The sequence below is a fragment of the Diorhabda carinulata genome, chromosome 7 (assembly GCF_026250575.1).
Source record: "Diorhabda carinulata isolate Delta chromosome 7, icDioCari1.1, whole genome shotgun sequence".
Classification (NCBI taxonomy): Eukaryota; Metazoa; Arthropoda; class Insecta; order Coleoptera; family Chrysomelidae; genus Diorhabda; species Diorhabda carinulata.
In genome coordinates, this window is record NC_079466.1 from 17,081,888 (window position 1) to 17,104,582 (window position 22,695).

At 32.5% G+C, this 22,695-nt stretch overlaps 1 protein-coding gene across 6 annotated transcripts; it reads left to right on the top strand.

Moving 5' to 3' along the window:
* The first annotated feature begins 1,555 nt into the window (after nt 1-1,555).
* Nucleotides 1,556-20,852, top strand: LOC130896168 (heparan-alpha-glucosaminide N-acetyltransferase). 6 transcript variants are annotated; one of them, XM_057804078.1, is made up of 11 exons: nt 3,435-3,466; nt 3,550-3,647; nt 6,618-6,785; nt 7,895-8,150; nt 10,786-10,948; nt 12,239-12,443; nt 13,890-14,063; nt 16,729-16,838; nt 17,987-18,153; nt 19,119-19,305; nt 20,508-20,852. In XM_057804078.1, the coding sequence occupies exons 3-11, from the start codon at nt 6,636-6,638 to the stop codon at nt 20,824-20,826; spliced, it is 1,731 nt and encodes a 576-aa protein (XP_057660061.1). In that variant the 5' UTR covers nt 3,435-3,466; nt 3,550-3,647; nt 6,618-6,635; the 3' UTR covers nt 20,827-20,852. The 6 variants fall into 6 exon arrangements, with proteins under 6 accessions (XP_057660062.1, XP_057660061.1, XP_057660056.1 ...); XM_057804074.1 differs by lacking the exons at nt 3,435-3,466; nt 3,550-3,647 and adding exons at nt 4,469-4,605; nt 4,680-4,809; XM_057804079.1 differs by lacking the exons at nt 3,435-3,466; nt 3,550-3,647 and adding an exon at nt 1,556-1,684.
* The last annotated feature ends 1,843 nt before the right edge of the window (nt 20,853-22,695 follow it).

Consider the following 22,695-nt stretch of genomic DNA (forward strand, 5'->3'; position numbering starts at 1 on the left):
TATTTTGAAAATTGTTTTGTTAATGTATGCATTAGAACCAGATAAACATAACATAATTTGCATAAAAAATAAAACATCCTATGCAAGCCCACAATAACTTCTTGTTGGGGGTTATGGATTAGGTAACAGGGTTTTCATGAAAAATAATTAAAGACGTTAATAATTGGGAGATTGTGTTTTATTTCTATTAGAGTTAGGAAAGAATGTCTTTACAATATCAATAGTTCAAGATCCCACCGCTTAATCTTGCAGGTATCTGTTTTTATTGATGAAATTAATTTTAAAGGAATCATGAGGTTGTATGGAATGGATTAAGCATAGGTTGCCTTGTAAAAATTAGCCGCAATTACCTGTAATTAATTTTAATGTCATTAATATACTAATATGACTTGCAGCTATATGTTTTTTCAGTCAATCTTCCAGCATTTGAGAGAAAATGATGTCACAAATCAAAATAAAAATGGTTGCCAGCTCTCAGTCGGCCGCAGCATTAGAGTTGCCAAGTGTAAACAGGTATATTATTGTTAATTAACTACATTCAGCGGTTTTTTTAAAATTTTTATGCAAAATTAAAGTTTTATATACATTGAACACAAAAATCCATGGTTGCCAGTTGCATAATGGCCGCAAACAAAGGTTGCCATGATTTTTGTGAACGAGTCTCGCTCCAGGTAAGTGGAAGCGCAAGAGAGAAGATGCACGCATTGTTACGTGCTATTAACAATAGTATAAAGTTGTGAAAATTAAGTTTTATTATTTTTTCATTTATTATTTATTAAACATAAATTTTTGAGCATAGTGAAATGAAACTACGAAATGCCTAAACTGCACATAAACTGTATAAGTGTCGCAGCTGCCAAGCTTTGTCCTTAAAAACCGGTTAATGCAGCTAATTAACAATAATATACCTGTTTAGACCTGGGAACCCTAATGCTGCGGCCGACTGAGAGCTTCCTTTAACTGCTTGTCTGGGTCGGTTATTATTAACTGTTTACATAGTAATCCGACATCTGCCTTCACAATGAGGGAAACCCAGAAAAACCTTATCAAATCGAAAAACACAATTACAATTATAATATTATATATAGATATTATTTATTAATCAATCTTCTAATCCCATTTTTGCCCTTAACTCCAGGAATTTGACCTGGATTTATTAATCAATCTTCTAATCCCATTTTTGCCCTTAACTCCAGGAATTTGACCTTTGGTTGTGGCTTGGTGAGTATGTCTGCTCATCTGTTGAAATATGTCTAACAATTATAGTCTTTTTCTCACATTGTTCCCGAGAGAAATGATGATTCATGTGAATATTTTTGAAATAACACTTATAATATTTTACTTGTTTGGAATTTTTCAAAAAATAATGAGTTTTTCATCTAAGTTATTATAATTAAATCTTAATAGAAAAGATGAAATTTCAGTACCCTTAGTATATACTATTTAATCCTCTACTCAAGTTACATTCAATTTTTCCACCCGTTCACGCCCTTATAGTGACCTTAATATAAAAAGCAGGAAAAATAATACAGGATGCATTCAGTTATTCACCTGCAGTTATATTTAACCCATTCAATACGGAGAGCGTGCCGGCTTTAACTTTAATTTTGACCATAGTGTTGATAAATGTTTATATCGTATATCCTGGAATGTGTATAATTAATATTATAGTTAAATAATCGAGGTAGGTTGACATAATTGAAGTTTTTAAACATTTAAGAAAAAAATAAGCAATTCTTTTAAAATAATACAGTAGGAACCATTATTTTCTAATAATTAACTGAAAACTCTGCTATAAAATAAAGCTAGAATTTATTGTAGGTGATGGATTCTACCGTACAATATGTTATGATAGTTATGATAATAAAAAAAATGGTGGGAAAAGTGTGAAAAAATAATTAAATGAATGAACATACAGGGTGCTCGGGGACTTGATGCAAAAAATTCGGCGAATGAGTAGATAATATGAAAATAATGCTGTGATATTAAAAAATTTCTCATACGACCCCTCGTTTCTGAGTTATAGGCCTTTAAAGTTGCGGAAAAATGAGTTTTTAATGGATGATTACATATATCCATGGAGGGTGTTTGATGGAATAAATAATTCTACACAACTAATTGAACGTCAGGGGCGGCTCATGACCAATGGTTAACAATCTGTAACTTTTACAGGGACAATCTGTACAATTTAAAGACAGCAAAAATGCATTTTTCAATGATTTTTTAACAAAAGGGTTCAAATAAACTTTTTTTAACTCGACAAATTTATGGTTTAGGACATATGTAGGTTTTTAGATCGTTGTACATGGCAAGGAAAGCGAAAATACTTACAGGAAGTATTAGAACTCAATCAAACATTTAAGAAAAATTGAGTTGTTTAGCTTTGGGTTTTCTTTGATGATCTCGTCTCTGAACATTCTAAGTGATGTTTTTTCTGCCACACTTTACAGAACAATGTGGAGAGGTGGGATATTTAGAATCACTTCTAGTGCAGCTGTTGGGTAATATGTCATGGTCCCAATTGCACATAAGCAAGTAAGTCTGTACTTTTGAGAGATTGTTCCTCGTGGTATTCAGACTAGTTCTAGTACCCCAAATCACTGCCTCATGGTCTCACAATTGCCATGTACATCCACCGTAGGATCTTTGGGTTACAATCCCAACTCCTCCAAGCAAAGTTTCAGCACACCATCAGTGTTTTTGTGCCTTTGGTGATTATTTTGAATATTCAAATATTTCATCAACTCTTTCCATAATTGGAACAATCTTATGATGTAACATTTCAATGTATTTGACAGAATTCACTAAGCTTCCAGTGTCATTTATTGTAAAAAAAAACTCCAAGTTATCTGTTTAGAAGGGTGTTTAATAGTCTATTGGTTACAATCTCTTTGTAGTGGTTCATCTTCACTTCGTCTAACAAAAATGTATTGATATTCCCGTACAAATACATAGATCAATTGGAATGTGGTCCAACTTAGTCCAGAATATTGTTACGAAATAATGGCATTTTTCTTTTAATTTTTCAATAATCTAATGGAGAACGTCTTTTCTTTTTGTCACAAGTTGTACCGGTGAAATTTTATAAGATTTGTAGCAGCTATTTTTTATAATGTGTTGGATTTTTACCTGATCGATTAAATATAATGTTTATATTACATTTGAAGTAATCTAAAATATCTAACAAGGTAATACCTTACACATTTTGTTTATTAGATCTATTCTTTGAGTTCTCCCACTTCTAGTCATTTTTTATTTTCAATTTCGTATTTATAATATAAATATAACTATTACCTGTTATAATCATACAGGGATTTGAGTTTATGAACAATAACAAAGGATTTGAAAATTTTGCTCCAGGACAATCTGTTTGCTAAGTTTAAACGGAGTGAATTGAGCACCTAGGACAATGCACGTAAAGGCTGTCACCGATGAAAGCATCCAAAAAGTCCATAAAATAATTTCGGTAAGCCGTAAAATGAAGTTGAATGAGATAGCTGAGACCCTGAAGATATTAGAGGACCATACTGAACATATTTATTATTTCAGTACGTGAGGAGCTCTGCTAGAAAAGAAACACGAGCACAAAATCGACCAAAAACAACAAGGCATTGATGATTCCGTGCAGTCTTTGGAACTGCTCAATGGTAATAATCCCTAATGTTTGCTTTGATTTGTGACAATGAATAAAACATGGATCTATCATTTCACATCGAAGTCCAATCAATAGCTAGCCGAGTAGATTTTACGTGATCAACCGACTCTAGTACGTGGAAAGAAGCCAAATTTGGCTGACAAAGAAAAAAGTGCTTTTTCATCAAGACAGTGCACCATCTTATAAATTAATGGAAACGTTGGCCAAATTGCATGACTTGGGTTTCCAATTGATTCCGCATCCATCGTACTCTCCAGATCTGACCCCCAACGACTTTTTCCTGTTCTCAAGTCATATAAGGATGCTCACTGGATAGGAATTTTGCGCTGAGGAAGAGGTTATTGCCGGTACTGAGGCCTATATTGAAGCAAAAAACAAATCGTACTATAAGAGTAGTATTAAAAATTGTATCACCGCTATAATCGTTGTATCGCGCTGAAACGCAAAAATATTGAATAATAAAAAATATTCTTTCTATGCTATATTACGAACGTTCATCTTATACACAGTTAAAAAATAATATATTCATTGTATGTCAGCTTATTTTAAAAATATTCTTCTCTTAAATGGTCTTCCTTTTTATAATAAATTCAAAGATTTTAGAGTAAACTCTGTGTTACGTTTTGTAAAAGGTCAGCAATAGTGAAATTGACAAACCGGTCCTGAGTATACTTTACAAGCGTGTTGTAATATTATCTTTTTTGTATAAGCAGCTGGTGAGTGTATGAAAACAAAAGGTTCACAAGTACTTTTCACTAATCAAGGTAAAATAATTTTTATGTAAATAACACCACAAATCGTAGTGATAATCTATTTGAATGATAAAATTTGATCATAATAACTTTTGATAAATCGTGCAGCATAGAAATTTCGTAAATTACCAGTTCCAACTTTACAGTTGGCAATTTTATTATTACTGCAAAATTTTTGATGTCACCTTTTTACAACATGTGAGTAATAAAAGAATTGTTCCAAATTTGATATTAATCATAATTTGATTTCACTTTAACGATTGTAATTTTAGACTATTAAACATCGATAGGTAAAGCAAATACTATTAAAAACACAATGCACACACGAAAAAAATCACCAATTTAGGTCGACGAAAGTCAAGTCAAAAGTTTGGATTTTCTGAGTGATTTTATTATTAGTTGGTAAGACAGTCTTTCTCGCCGTACCATATTTTATTTAGTTATTTATGCAATAAGTGCAAAAACTAAGTGTTTATTGCACGCGACGTGAATTTGTCTAACGAGGTCGTTACGTCCACTATGACAACACTTACAATAAACACTGTTTGCACGAGTTGCATACAACATTTTTTCTACGTTCATGAAAAAAATGGTTTTTATTTAGATGTAGAAAATTAAGAAGCGTAATTTAAGAGCAAATTATTTAATAATTAATTAACACTATCGGTTAACTTTGAGAAAGTTAGGAACTAGTAATTAGGAATAATTTAACTTAAACATTATTTGTACCATTAATATTGAAAGTAAATGTACAGTTCTTGCAATTTTCAATATTGATATTTCTTAGTGAATTATTTTTTAATTCTACTCTTTGATTTGGTACTTCTCTAAAAGTACTGCACATTGTTATTTTCTTTATCTTGAAATATTTGTTTTGCAACATTAAGTTTGTTTGTAACTGATTGCTCTACGTATCCTTCCGCTACTATCGACGATTTCCATCCGCTATGTCGTTTGAACTTTAGTATATCCGCTCCAGTATCTGCAAGAAGCAGGGCCGGATTAAGATTAATAAGGCCCGGGGCTAAAATAATGACGGGGCCCCCTTAAGGAATTCGGAAACCCGGAAAAATTCACAAAATAATATCAATACGTTAGATTTGTGGTATCAACATATCAAAAAATACAGAATGATGGGGCCCTCTTGGACCTGGGGCCCGGGGCTATAGCCCCCACAAGCCTCTAGCTTAATCCGGTCCTGGCAATAAGTGTTGCGGATGATCTCTTAAAGCAGTGACCCGTGTATTAGCAAACGTGTTTACACCAATAGCTTGGACAGTGCACTTTTCATTTCGGTAATTGATAAAAAAACATTTATGTGGAATATGACTGGGACGTAATTTCGTGTATTTAAGGTAGATATCGGTCGAATTTAATCCTTCTTCAACCTCACTACTTTTTCTATGTGTTTAATACTCAATTTTGGAGCTCATCTCTACGATATGCATATACGATGCCAAATGTTGCAGTGAACTACAAATAATTTTAATATGTCTTACAAAAGCCAAACAATAATTACTAACTTACTTTTTTCATTAAATACTGGGAATTCGGAGCTTTTTTTTAGAAATTTAAATGTGTCCTGCAGAGGTCTGCTTCATATATGCCATTCGTTTTTTATAATTTTTAATATTAATATCTTCTTTTGTAGACAAGTAAACTCTCACCATTGAGTACTCAGATCAATGTGATGAGGGTTTAATATATTTCGGTCCTTTTGATAAATCTGCAAGAACCATATTTTCTGTAAGATTTACAAATTTTTTATCGAAGCACCACTCTTTAAAATGATTGTAACAAATATTCTTCATCACTATCATCTATTTTGCCGATAATATTTTTTACTTTTCAACTTCGTTCAATTGTGAAAATTAATTTTTGACTGACATTTCTAGAGCTGCAGAGTTGCAGTGCATAATAAATATGATTGATAATAAAATCAAATCCGCAATTGTTTGAAACGTATTACAATTTCACAGAAAAAGGACTAAATATTTCGCTCATTTGAATATTTATGTTTGTCTTGATCACAAACCTCTGTACTATAATGACAGATGAGTGCAATAAATATTTATTACACAATATCAAATTATACAATAATATATTATTCAAAATTAATAAAAAATACGTGTGCTTTTATATTTTTCCGACTTCTCACTGTAGCTATTCACTGTATTTTACTATTATCCAAATCGATAATTCTACTTCAGTTTTAGGTAGATTCAAAAATGAAATGGTGTATGATTGATGACTACGACGTTGCCAACTTCAAAGGATATAATTTGTCGAGCTTAATTTTGGACCAATATTATTTAAACATAAATGTTAGTTACTATAAAAACATTTTTTTATATACTCTTAATAAGGATTGTTATGAGGTAATTAAAGTTCTAAAATTTATACATAATCATTTATACCAATAATAAGTTAAATGTTATTTATGCAACAAGTGAGTGAAGTAATACTTTTTTTGCGAGTAGGACGGTTTGACCTACTACTTTACTTTACTCACGAGTTTCATACAAAATTTTTTCTGGAGAAAATTCAAGTGTATGAGTGGTTTTCTCGATTTAAAAATGGCGACATGTCGATTGATGACAAACCTCGCTCTGGACATCCATCCCGAATCGATGAAAATGTTGACAAACAATTGATCAACTGTCTGAAATCAGTGGAATATCTTGGAGCTCGATTCAGCAAACAGGTGACTGGTTCTTCCACCATGACAACGCACCTGCACACTCAGCCATCACTGTTAGCCAGTTTTTGATTAAAAATAACATGGTTCCGCTGCCCCACGCACCTTACTCGCCTGACCTGGCTCCGTTCGACTTTTTCTTGTTTCCACGCATGAAAAGGGGCATGAAAGGACGGCGATTTGAAAACATTGAAGATATCAAGAAAAGAACGAGTCAGGAGCTTGCAGCCATCTCTAAAGATGATTTCAAACAATGTTTCGAACAGTGGAAGCACCACTGGGACAAATGTATTACTTGAAATGGAGAGTATATTGAAGGGGATAAGATCGTTTTGTACATGGTAAGATCGTTTTGTACATGGGTGCTCCAGGTTGAAATATGAAGATTCCTTGGAACACTGAACCTGACCAGTGGTGCGGAGTTTCTTAGCCACGTTCGAGGATGAGGTTTCGAGAGAAAGAAGGAATTGAAGAAAGGGAATTTAACCCAAATTATCAGAATTTAGGTTAAATAGTTCTTATAGTAATGTTACTGAATAACAACACATTTTTTGATGGTTTGTTTTCTAGAATGGTATTGAAAATCGTCCAAGCTTCCACAATATTCTCAAGCATCCTATAAAATATTCTCTTTCTTTACATATGTAAGTCCATGGTGTGAATAATAATTATTTCATTCATTCATTCATACACCTAATTCTCGTATATTGATGAATATTCAATAGTTGTTGTTTTAAAATATCCTAATACAGTGTCCTCCATAAATTGATAAAATATCTACAATTTTAGTGCCCCTATCTTATAACTGACTACTGTATAGATTTAAATGAAGAATGCAGCAAAGATCTAACGAAAAATATCTTTAATACACATATGACCTTCAGACTGGCAACAGAACGAAAAGAGTATTTTCCCCAAGATCAAACTGAAAATGTAATATGTGATATCAATAACGAATTTGGACAATTTGGTGTATATAATGTAGAAGTTAACGAGTCCGGATGTTTTGTAGATGTTTTAAAACAACCTGTAAATATATATACACGTAAGTTAATTTTTCGACCATTATTACATTAGATGCTTCCCAATTTATCAAGCACTTTGTACGCGAATCCCATGGGTTCGAAGCTCAAGAACTTGACACTTAAGAATCTATTGAAACAAACTTCGATAAGTTTTTTGTCAAGTATCAAATTTTTCATGTCACAAATTAATTGTTTATTTGTCACCCAGTGCGAGATACAAGATACTTGATTAGTTGAATATAAAATACGAATACTATAGAAGCACTTCCTTGAAACTCTATTTTTCACTATATGTACCTTCTTAAGCCCTTTTATAGTCTTCTTCATTAAGTAATTATACATATTACTAATTTGTCTCTGAATCGAATAATATAAGAAAATTTTGTTTTAAGCAAACACAAATGTAAATCTAAATACATTGAAATGAAATTTAAATGAATGCCTAGAAAACGACAATTCTACTTGTGTTTAAGGGGGCCTCTAGTATCTTGAGCCGAAAATTTTTTTTTTCATATCTCATCAATAACATTTGTAGAAAATGTGTGCCAAAGGATTTTCCGATATTCGAAGTGGTTCACAATTAACGGCCTAGGCACCAAGCAGGTACACGAAGTGCGCAGCGGCTGCTCCGAAAGCCGAGCGGCGCTGACCATTGTATTGATATCCCTAAAACTAACTGCTACCTGTACCTTTTGTAAATTGGGCCCAAAGTTATGAAGCCAATTTATGAGGATTTTTCCAAAGTAGAATTGTTAAGCAGAAGCTTGGGAGCGGAAACTCAAATTAATAACGAGTCACTCAATCGTTAATCTGAACATCTGCTCCGAAGCACTCCATTCTGGGCCAAAAGTGGTTGAAATCGCCATAATCTTCAAGGAAGGATTCAAATCTATTCTGAAGACCTTGGAAACCATGAGAGTGAAAATCGGTCCACAAGCCAAAGGATGTTCAACAGCCCGGTAGCTCTCGGATCGACCGTTCAGAAAAGCGTACGACTAATGTTGTAAAACGGGCCCGAATCGCAAAAAGGGGAAATGGAGCAGCTCTGCGTGACTTCCAAGAAGAAGAGGAAGGCCTATTGAATGGTCCAGGCGTAGCAGATTGACCGAGAGATTAAATTTTTAGTATAAATCACAAGCGCGAACTTTCAAACGCGTTTTTCTCAAAACACCATTTTCCGAAACAGTGACCACGATATTTCAAAAACTACTGGAGTGATTTTGTTCAAATTTATCCAGCATTTTTGATATATTATAAGCCAGCCATTGAACTAGAATTATCATTATTACTTCGTTAGTTTTTTTTCTATGAACGAAAAACGAAAGCAAAAATTAGAAAAAAATAGAATTAGATTTCAAAAGTATATAAAAAAGTCTATTTTTGTGATTTAGATTTCATTGCAGTTCAATCGTTGGATTAAAACACCGTTTAGTTTTTTGATTTCAAATAAGCAAAACAGCCCAAATCTATAATTTAGAAAACGAGTATATTATATAGATTGAGTTTTATGTATTGAACGCCACGTGATTATGGTGGTATTTACATTGTTGTCAGATCTTTTCTTTTTCCGGAAAAATAATGAACTTTGTTATTTCAAATCGCTCTTCGAAATCCTTAAGAAATACTTATTATTTTTCATTTAATGTTCCCTATACCTAAAATACTTTTAGGTCGCTAGAATAACAAATTTGACGTTTCAATAGAGTTTATTGAAAGGCACAATGGATCGTTTATCTGAAAAAGAACTAATTGATATTTTAATGATATTAGGATATGATGTAATATCTTTAATAATTTATATCCTAACCGAAATCTCATAACAGGATCTACTGTCAGTAGTGAGTAGTCAGTAAATTAGTAAAAAAGTTTAACGAAACTTGTTCAGTAAAAGATTTATCTAAATCAGGGTGCAGAAAACTGAAAACAAATCTTTAAATGTTTGTGCCCTGTTAAAAGACGATCCAAATTTTTTAAGTAATGTTATTAATAACATTTGCAGGACTTATTTTTACGTTATTTTAACAATGAGGCGCCCGTTAAGAACGATACAATCCTTTGTTATTCTTTACTTTTATGGTATTTTTTGCTCGTTCAAGTAATAATAGAATTATTGTACCTATTGGATGAAAAAGTCATTTAATAATATAGGTTTGATATGGTATTGGTTCTTTTTGAGTAAGTGTTCATGAGTATTAGTATTTTCATTTTGCAGTATCTATCGGTGAATGAGGTTCAAGTTTTTGTTGATCCTAGTTGGACTGCCATTTTGGGTGATATATTTTTTTGATAATCGATCCGTGATATGTGGGTGGTTATTAATGATCACTACTTTTTCAATCCGGTTGGCCATTGTTGCCATTTTTATAGATTTTGCAAAGTTCTATCTGCATCATCATATATCAGCTTGTAGGTTTTGCTATTTTGAATATAAGTAATTGTTGTGGATTTGTGTCCTCTTCTAATATTAGATTATTCTTTATTTCATGAGATCTGATCGATATTTCCAAAACTCTCAACGATAATTTCATTAATCTGTTATTAAAATTACGTCTCAAAATAATTACAAGTGGTGCTGCAACGTCCTATTTTTTATTTATAGTGCTTTTACATTTCATTCATTTTATCATACTATTTGTATCTATTAAATTTTTTTAGCAATACTTACAGTTACTTTGATATGGATTGTCGTATTACTAATGATATTTGGAGCTACAAAAATTTGGAAAAAGTTGATCTCAAAAGAGGAATCTACGGAGGAAACTCATGACGGTGTTAATAAAAGAAAACAACGAATTTTATCTTTGGACACTTTTAGAGGGTATGTATGACAATTAACACATGTAAGGTCGACCTGTGAAGGACGAGCCTAAATCTTTTAGACTCTACTCTTTCTGTTTTTAAATAATATGTTCCTTTGGAATGAAAATTCCGGTATCGTATATCTTTCTACTATTCTCGCTCATTCTACTTATGTATTCGTCCCATTCGCGCTTTCTGCTCAGTACCCATTCATTAATATTTTCCACTCGGCATTTTTGAGTTATGTTTTTTCGTAATTTTTCGTAGGATTTTTATTTCGGTTGTTTCCAGGAGCATGTTTGTTTTTTATGGGTCTGATTACAGTTGTAGGCTTGGTTGTTGACTTGGCCTCATTTGTTTTTCCATATAGGGATGGGTGCTATTATTACTATATTCCACGCCCCTGGAATTGCTTGTGTATTCTACACTGATAGTAATTTCTATGTAATGATTCCTATTTTTAGTTTTTCTGTCGTCATAATTACATCTCTCGTCTTAATTTTTGTTCCTGGCTCTTCTCGTATTGCGTGTGCTCCATTTATAATGCCGTCTTCTGTTTCTGATTGTTCCTCATCTCTTTCGGCTTCTTTATGTTTCGCTGTTATTAGCTCTTCGAAGTGTTGCTTCCATCTGTCTAATATTTCATTTTCTTCAGTTATAATATTACAATTTGTAGTTTTTCTTCTTCTTTTCTGCAAACTTCTTCTTACGAATTTGCTTTAACTTTTCTTACTAGGTTTTTTACTTTGTCTCTCTGCTTTTTGGATATTTCATAATCTTCATCATTTTTGTTATTGCTGAGGTATTTCACGCATTATCTTTTTTTTAGCTTCTTTAGTGCGCTTATTTAAACCAGAAAGACATTCGTTTTTACTGGTCACCACGCGTATGTATCCATGAATGTCTTTATGTTGGTTGAAGGTGTTACCAACCACTATGTTATTCAATTTACAAAAATCTATAATTTTCTGGGTTTTATGTTACTTATCCGAACTTTCCGATGCCTCCATTCTCTTTTTCTATAGTGTATCGTACTTTTTGTGAATGTAGTAATATAATAAGTGGGATATTAGATTTTATCTTAAATATATTTGACAATATTGGAATTTTTAATAAACTCTTCATAACTTTTAAAAATGATATTATTCGCACATACCGTATTGGTGTAGTACGTCTATTTGGAACAAAAACATAGACACGAAGCAACTACTGGTTTCACCAAATTGGAATTTTTGCGATTAAGGTTTATGTACGAAATTTTCCAGACCAATTTGGCTAGATTATTACAGAGACACTATTTTTTTTGTAGATTGACTGTAGTAATAATGATCTTTGTCAACTATGGTCAAGGGGGTTATACAACAATAGAACATGCACGTTGGAATGGACTACACGTTGCAGATTTAGTGTTTCCGTCCTTTTTATGGATCATGGGGGCATGTATACCAATAGGAATGATATCTAATTTCAAAAAATCAATTTCAAATAAAAAAATCACGTTAAACATATTAAAGGTGAGCTTTTGGATGGATAGTATATATTGATTTTATTATACAAGTAACATGGTCGAATACAAAGAAAGCATGAATCAAAATTGCGGTTCATTATCCTACACATACAAGGATATAGTGAAAAATTCTTAGCCTACTATAGAACCAAACAACATTTCAATGTCAAAATATTTTATTACTCAACGTCTCTAGACCTTTCAAGAGAAATTTTTCTTCTTTCCCTGCAAACCAGACCCCCACACCTTTTATTACCTCCTCGTTGGAAGAAAGTTTCGTTCGTATGAAATATTCATATCCGTTTTAGCCCAATTCGACTATCAAAATTGCCTTGAATTTTGATTTGGTCTCTCTGTCCTCACTAAAGCGCTTACACCACTTAAAAAACACGTTCGTTTCAAACCGCTACTGCACAAATACTATAATAGTGACGGAAACGTGTTTTGGGACGTGCGTAGACAAGATATCTAGACACCCAACTCACTACTCGTTTTTTACCCCAACCGTCTAGAGCGCGAGATGATTTAATAAAATTTTTAATAATCAATTAAAAATAATCAACGTTGACAAACATTCGTTTTGGCTTGCAGAAGGATACAAAATGCTTCTTCTTCGCATATTTTTTTCCTGTCAATTATTAGTACTGAGTAAAATGCCATTTATACAAATTTTAATTTTAAACCCTTTCAGAGATGAAAATACAGTCATTAAAAACATAATGAAAGTTATCTCTTGGTGCTGATACCTATGATAAGTTGTTAATTGTGTATACTTTGGTAACAATCTTTTCCGAATGAAAATGTAACAATAACCAGTGCCCGGATTTAGGATACTTGGTACCCAGGCCAAATTAACCTGAGCGGCACCCGCCCTGGCCGCCCATTAGGTGGAAAAAATAAAATAAAACATAGAGGGAAGTTAGCAATTATATTGTAACTTTTAATTTCACGATTTCGGAATTAAAAATGAATGTATGACGTTTATTTTAATTTTACTTTCTAAAATTGGTACAACATACATATCTTAACATAAATGAAACGAGATGCAACGAATGCTCAATTTGAATTTGAATAAATAATTTTGGTTTCCAAATTGGACTAAAACCTCCAAACATCTCTAAAAACAATAATTTCTATATCTATAGAAAATTGATAAAATTATTATAACTTGCAGTATTGCAGTTAAATTATTAAATAAAATTATTATAATTAGATTGTATTGTTTAAATACAAAAGAAATGTATTTGATTTACATTTGCGGTGATTATAAATTTTAGAGAATAAAAATTAAATTTCTTTACTTTCTTTACTAAAAAGGCGGCGCCTACTCAGCCTAGTGGTAAATCTGGCACTGACAAAAAGTAAAACATAAACTGCAACAAATTTGTTTGTGAATTATTTTGACTAGACATTGATAAACTGATTTTCAGTGATTATTTTGTTACTTTTGTAGAGATCAATAAAATTATTCTGTTTAGGAATATTTTTGAATGGCGGTTCCGATTTAAATTATCTCAGAATATTAGGAGTGCTGCAAAGACTGGGCATATGTTATTTTGTGACGTCGATAATTTGTTTGTATTTAATGAACAGAGAAGATGAAGTCAAAGAAGAACAAAATTGGCTGGTAAATACATTTTTTTTATCCAATTCTCCCTTCTTATCTTTTTTAACATACCTAGCATACCTAGAGTGAATTCACTTGCAACAGCGAGTTTTTCATCGGAAGAGGACGTTATTCCATACTGATACCGGTCAAAAATTTTGGGCCACCCTATAGTTTGTGTAATACACAACAAATAAAAACAATACAATCAATTTTAATATTAATATTTTAGAGGATGTATGTAGTAGGTGAGATTATAGTAAAAATAAAACTACAGACTGTAATTGTTACAAATTTAATTTAAATTTTTGATTTGATGTAACCCTTTTTTGCTTTTATTATTTCGGTGCTCAATTTAGTGACGACCAAATCATGACTTTAAGTATATTCTTCCTTCTTTTAAATAGTCTTTGCACAGCTTCAAGGAATGGTTGAATATAAACTTTCTGCCTATCAGGCGCTGGCCAGAACGTATTATATTTTCTTTTAATATTTTTTATAAACTATCTTCAAAATACTTTCAATTTTTACAAAATGTTCTTCAGTCCACTGCCACGTCTAGATTTTATTTTGGCATCTTAAAAGAGTTTTCTTCACTGCCACCCTTCCAAAAAGGCCAGCTTCTCTCAATTTACTTTTCACTGTACTCAAGTAGTAGAAGTACTCAAAGGCAGATCCCAAGATTCTTTGATATGGGCTGCTATCTCGGGACCAATAAGTCATACTCATCAATACGTTCATCTTCAATGATTGTTGTTTTTCGAGGCCACCCTAAACGTTATATATCGCCAAATCCACTGGTGGATGTATAATTTTTCACGTTATAGTCTCCGATACTTCATAGTATTTTTAATTCGGCAGCAATTGTACTGTTACTTTTGTGTAAACTATGAAGAGTTGCGTTTAATGTACGAGTTTCAACCAATAGTTTCTATGTTTTATACATTTTAAGAACTTACAAGTCAGAATTTGCGAGAGCGAGAACAATTCGTATTTGAACCTCGTAAAAAGGTGTATTGCTCCAAAAAGTATAAACACAGCGTTCTTGTGTATCACAGAGCTAATTGAGACTAAACTACAATCATAAACATCGAAGAAATTATTCACGGTTAAAAAATAATAAACAAGTCAGCCGGCACTTGCAAGTTTTAACTTGTCGCACTCACCGACATAATATAAACATGCGCTCGTATAAAATAAACAAATAGTGGACACTATTATTTCTTATTTGTAAGACACTGTTTCGATCTTTGTTTGAAAATATGAAAGAGAAATTTATTAAAGTGTACCAATTTGAAATTTGATTAATGGATTAAAGATTATGACAGATAGTATATATAGTCAAGAAAAGAAACTATTTTGAAAAATAAAACTTATTATGGAAAAATTTCATGTTTCTTTGCTAGTTAGGAAACTTTTCACACAACCCTCGTAGTAGTAGTAGTTTTTATTCTGTGGATATGTGCTCTCATAGTTGGTATAGTACCCCGATAAAATCTACAACAGTCATGTCAAAGATACGGCCTGCGGGACGCTTCCGTCCCCTGGGCTGTATCAATAAGGCCCGCGATCGCAATGTGCCACAGAAAGAAGAATCATGTTTTTTAGTGCTTTTAAATAAGAATCCTCTACGGATATTGTAAATACTCGAACTCTCAAGTCTACGGATGTTTATAAGTAATTTCAAGGGCTGCGCGTGACTAGAAAAGCGAGAGAGAAAGACAGCATCGCAATCTCTTAGCAGCAAGCTGAAATATCCTATTATTTTTATCGAGAACGATAGAATCTTCCATGCGCTTCGAGTCTAGACTAAAATGAGTGTGTCGGCGCGACGCGAGTCAGTTGAGTCGAGTAATCGAAGCGATGCGATTGGAGAAGGATTTTAATTGTACTGAAAAAATAAGAATGACACATTGTCATCTTTAAAATCTAAACTTTAAGGTCAATAATCGATGTTTACTAAAGCTAATACAGAGAGCGAAGATTCCCTGAAATCGCGAAAAGATCAAAACCTTTCACTGATGGTGTGGTGATTTTATTAAATACTGTATGTTGAAAGATGCCGATGTTTCATTTCCATCTCAAAAGTCAATAATTCAAAATATCTCGCTCTCAAGAAACACTGTTGCTTTAAGAATAAATGATTTATCTCAAAATTTGGTTCTTCAACTGAAGGAGAAAATTGAGCAATTTCTCACTGGCTGTTGACAAATTCAAAATTTAATATATGGCAATATCTGCAAAATTGACTTTGACGGTGGTAGTGGTAATGTTAAACGACGTGCAATATTAATCTATGAAATATTTTGGCTTTTGAACAAATTGCGAGCAATTTCTTACAAATTGTCTTGCACCATGTCTGCCTTTAGGACATTGCTCGTATAAGAGAAAATTTTGGCGGGAAGAGAAGCACTCCGACATCTTTTTAGACTGGATCACCCAAAATTTCTTAGATACTGTTCAGCCAAACCAAGCTATACTTTATTAGTAATTTGTTCACAAGACACTGTCGTGTAAGAGATCCTCTAATGAAATTATGTCTTGCTGAAATACCAATTATCATTTAAATTTCTTTTCTCTCTGATCTTAGTATTCTAACAAAGCAATTTTTTAATTATACTAATTACAATTGATGCGATTTCGATTTTTACTGAAATATTATTATCAGATAATATTTTCATTTTAGAGACATATAAAGGACTTAACGAAATTGTATAGAGGATGGTTGGCAGTTATTGGAATTTTAATTTTACACACCGTTCTGATTTTCTCGATTTCCGCTCCGAATTGTCCAAGGTACGAATACATAAGTTTTTAAGTTCCATAGGTCATGAATACGGTAATTATTATAAGTTGATTTTATCACCAAAATATTAGCAGTCATATTTAACCATTTCTCATAACGAAACAATAACTTTTCTACATCATGTCAAGTCTACCGCCAAAGAGATCATGTAAGTCATTACAGCGTATCGAAGCTATTCGTAGCGAAGTGTGGTCCACATAACCACGTCTTTTTAATAGGTGTGATAATCCCTGGGTGCTAAATTTTTTTCTACAAGAAAAATGAAATAGATCCTGAAAATCTCAAGTCAAAATTTAAATATTTAAAGGTATCTCCAAATTTTTCAGTTTCCAAGACTCTATATCTTTTCGGACTACTTCAGAACATGAATATCAACGAACTTGATATTTATTTCTTAAATTTGACATACTACATACAACTTCTAGCTCATAAATAATTTTCAATTCCTCTAAATAAATTTTATCTGATTTCCAGAAATGAGGGTGTAGTTTAAAAAAGAAATCGTAAAGTTTTAGGGACTCGAAAAAGTATTTTCCGTTACGAAGTTGAAGCAAGTTGAAGTAACTTCTTTTAAAGTTTTTTTTTTCAGCAAAGTATAAGATCCAACTTTATTGCCAGTATTACTTGCAGTCTTATTGAATCCCATCAACATTATTTAACTCTCAAGATTCCATTCTTTGATTAAATTGTCAATACCACTTGACTGACTGGAATCTGTTGACTTCTCAATTAATACGACACCAACTGTCCATTGATATTCATGTTCAGAAGTTGCTCGAAAAGAAATGAAGTACTTATAGAAAAAAAATTAAATAATGAGAGCAATAATTTAAAAAAATCGATGTTTGATGATTTTAAAAATTTTTAAAAATTTGGGGTGACTCTTAAATTTTCTTTTGACCTGCCTTTTGAAGAGAACTATTGAAACATATTTTAGTACGAATTTCGAAAAGAAAAAAAAATTATGGGACACATTGAATGTTTGAAGAGTTAATACCTTCTTCATTTTTCATGAACTATGGCTCTTTTAGAAACTTGTATTCGGAAATTTCCGTGATTAAGTGAATTAGAATTGAAGTTTGACCAAATAAGCATTGACACCTGGGCTAAATTAATTTACTCTGCTGTATATTTTTAGGGGGTATATGGGTCCAGGTGGCCTGCATAAAAATCGATCTTATGTAAATTGTATTGGAGGAGCAACGGGATATATAGATGGTCTAATCCTAGGTAATCATAGATATCAATATCCTACAATTTATGATACCTATGAAGCTAAACCGTTTGATCCCGAAGGCTTAGTAGGTACGTAGATGCATATGTATATAAATATAAAAATGTAAATATTTTATTTTGAAATCACATTTCCAACCATACAGGATCCCCCAAAAGCTGTTGAACAAATCAAATAAACAATTTTTAAAATTAACAACTAGATCAATTATGAACAAGAGCGTAGCCGATGGGATGGTTTTGGGGGTTCAACCGCTGCACAAAACGAAACTTGCGCTTTTAATTGAAATGGATGAAAAGATACCCCTAGTTGTCATATTCGGAATATAAAAGTGGAGTATACTGCAGAGTTTGCGTGATAATGGGATGTTCACTTGATGAAGGTAAAGGCGGCCATCAAAGGAACGGCCAGCTGGTAACTGAACCTTTTTGTAAATGAAAAAATGCCCTAGAAATATTTGAAGCTTATGCCAAATCGGAAGACCACAAGCGAAATTCAGAACTGGCAGATAACTTTCTAAAAGTAATGCCTTCGCAGGCTTTTTCGGCCATTGGACAGCGGCAAACAAGGCATCTCCTAGAGAGGTAAAATCGATTCGGGTCCAATACAACCATTGCAGAATTATGGTAATTTCAGAGCCCTGTTGCGGTTTGTGGCTGAGCCTGGAGATAAAGATTTGGCTGAACATTTTAATACTTCAAAGAAGAATGCCCTGTACACAAACCCTCAGATTCAAAATTAAATAATGACATTTGTGGTGAATTAAAACAACATAAAATAATTGAAGAGCCAAACTATTTGCAATTCTGGCTGACGAAACCACCGACATCGGACGTGTAGAACAAGTCTCGTTATGTATGCTTTTACAGATAATAAACACCATAGACTTAAAGAGATGCTCCTTGAGTACATTCCAACGGTCGATGTTTCAGGTCTCGCAAATCTTATTATTACAGCTCTGAAAAAGCATGGACTTGGGCTTTTTTGATAGTAGTTTTGTGAATCCTTAAAAATACAATATGAAACTATTTTTTAGGCTGCTTAACTTCAATTTTCCAAACCTTTATTGGAGTTCAGGCAGGTATTACATTAATAATATATAAATCTCACTCGGAACGATTGATTAGATGGTTATCGTGGGCGGTAATAACTGGTATGTTTGGAGGAATTCTCAGTGGATTTTCGAAGGAAAACGGTATAATACCGGTAAACAAAAATTTGTGGTAAATATTTTAATTTAGAAAAAATATATAAATTTTATGACCTCAAGTCATTTCTGTTTGTTTACATGTTACTAGGTTTATCTTGCTATTGACTATAGTTTATCAATTAAAAAAAAATGAATAGTATTCCGATTTAGGATATGTCTATTTCATAAAAGAGAATTATCATGCCTTCATGGCGCAGTGATATGTAATTAGGTCTTTGGAGTAGAAAGTTTTAAGTATTAATACCTCCACAAAGCAAAAAAACTCAATATAAAGCCCATCAAGTTTAAACAGCGAGTGACTATGGAAGGCCAAACTGGTGTGTTCTTGGCTTGCACTGGAGTAGAAAAAGTGCTATATGAACTAGTGAGTGTTGACCGCAAGGAATGGGTGCCCGGTTACAATGGGAACGAGGAGGCATATTAGCTCGCCAGACTAGCATCACCAAAACCACTAGTGGACCCAGAGCTTTTCCTTGCTTTATCTAAAAGTGAAACATTGCTGAGAACTCTCCGCGAAGATGAAGAGAACGTGGTGCGCCTTCTGTCTTACGTGCGTACAATATGACGGATGACTGGTTATTTAAACGGACACAGTCATCTCCAAGCTATAAGCATTACTAAGATTTTCAAGAGGCTCATGTGCTCAACGGTAATTTTTAGAAGATGACTGAGGATAACTTCCATTTGAATGTTTTCGTTTTCAATAATTGACGTATAAATTAATTAGTCATTCTAAGCTGATTGACGTCAAAATGGCGGCCGTGGGGTAAACAAATGTTTCTCATGTGTATCCGTGTTAGTTTTTCTTGATTTTTTTCGCCAGTGATAATTGTTTTGTATTAGATTATTCTGTAGATATTTTTCAGTTGAATTAATTGAATTGAAATAATTTTTTAAACATTAATTTTCACTGTTCAAGTTTATCAAACATGATAACCCACTTAATGCTTTAGATGTAATTAACCCAAATTCATGAGATGAAAATGGTTTTAGTCAGAATCTTGCTCGTTTTCCACAAATTTTCAGTGTAATAGCTTTACAGATTATATTTACCCCTTACCTACACTAAGCGCAATTATGCTTAAGTTGACAAATCATTCAAAAACTTACGACAAAAGTATTTGTTTTTCCCACGGTGGTCATTTTTAAATGGGTTCAGTTAGATGGGTTCATTTTAACAATTCGTTGAATTGCTCAATAACATTTTTTTTTCAGGTCCTTATCTTTTGTTATGGCAACTTCATGCTTTTCATTTTTCATGTTAAGTATATGTTACGTATTAGTTGATTCGAAAAAGTGGTGGCATGGAAAACCCTTTATATATGCTGGTCAAAATGCAATTCTGTTATATATTGGACATGAATTATTGGATGGACATTTTCCAGTTAGATGGTACATTCACAACTCGAGCAATTTGACCGAGGAACCTCGAAGAACTCATTTTTTAGCCTTATTATCTGACACATGGGCCACAGGATTTTGGATTCTGATTACTTACTATTTGTATAAAATCAAATATTTTTTCACTATTTAATCTTTAATATTATATTCTCAAGAAACGTTTAAGTGTTTTGATTCTCTTTATATTATTTTCTATTCCTGATCCATATCCTGAAAAGATACCTAACAAGAATATAGTTTTATAATTTTGAACATTCCATACGCTCCGAATATGAATCCTTTTAAACCAGTCGAACAACATTCATGTTTCATACAGTTTCTCAAATTTTTTAGCTTTCTCTGTAGTAATGGACTTAACATATTACTCTATGGAATTGAAACAAAAAACTAAATAAAAACATCTATTCCACCGGCCTACAACCGGATATTGAATTCCTTCGATTACTTTCGGTTCCCACACTTGTAAAATATCTTAGCGGAAATCTATTTCATGATGGTTTGACAAAATTAGAAACGAATATCAAATTATTTCAATAAATATTAGTATCATGAAGGTTACAAAACAGTACCCAAATATTTCACTGAACTAAAATTGGAAACAGCAAAAAACAAAAGAAAAATTATAAATCAAGTACATTGTAATAATTGTGACGCCTTGGACAGACATGTCAATAATTAGAAAATAGATTAAAATGTCATCAATGCGTTGAAAAAATAATCATCAATATTTTGGCTTGGGAAAAATAAGCGGAATATCGAATTTGTGAAAAGTCATTAGACTTTTATGCAAAATTGTTTCGAATGAAATTTTTGTATACTTTTAGTGTTCGTTTTGAGATATGAGATGATCTGCACAAAAGCCTAACGTTTGGTTATAACCCTATTCTATAAGAGAGAAATTAAATGATGATAGATATTTACAACTTTTACAAGATGAGGCGTCGTCAAATTCCAGCATAATTGTAATTGATTTTTTGACATAATACGAAACGAGAGTCACTGTTTTGCCAGATTTGGCTCCCTATGCTTTTTCTTTTTAAAAATTTCAAAAATCCACTTTGGGAAACGTTGATGAGTCCATTAAAGCGATAAAAAGTGATTCGTATGGAAAATTGGCATGCTTGTATTACTCACTAAAGTTTCCATAGGTCAGAATACAGCTTATTTCAGATATGAGCTGCGATTATTAAATAAAATAACGTGTTATGTAAACATTATACTCAATAAGTTTCAATTTAAAACTGAATGAGTTCCAATTTGAAAAAAAGTAATGGAGGTAATCATAGAAATGTGATAAACAAAAATATTTAATAATTTTTTTATAAATGTATCAATTATATATAAAAATATTTCATTTTAATTTGTCTTTTCTGTCTGTCTTCATCAGATGTTTTTGGATGTTACAATTTTTTTCAAATATGCTTCGGTCATTAATTGATGTCATTTTAAAATATGTGTGTAAGGTTTCTAGCGTTTTAACTGCTTCGCGTTTAGAAATTTTCACTTAATTTACTTCCACGCTCATTTCATCGTCATCTTCTCTATGTTCCAATGAAGACCGCTTTCCTTGGCATGTACAACGATCTAAAAATCTACATTACTCCTAAACTATAAATTTTATGTACATAAACAAAGAATACCTTTTTGTTAAAATCGAAAAAAATTAATTTTTGCTATCTTTAGATTGTATTTAGGTTGTCCTTGTAAGAGTTACTAAACACACTACATGGACATACTTAATCATCCAATAAAAATTCATAATGTTCGAATGTCTAATTTATGGAATATACTAAAATATAAGTTCTGATTTCGCAGCTTTAAAGGCTTATAACCCAGAAACTAGGGGTCGTATGAGGGTTTTTTATGTCACAGCATTATTTTCACTCATTCACTCACTCCTGATTTTTTTGCATCAAGTCCCGGAACACCGTGCTTCGACCCAACAGAGGTAACAGGTAACAGCGCCAAAGTGTTGAGATTTCAGCATGAGTTTTCTCTGGAG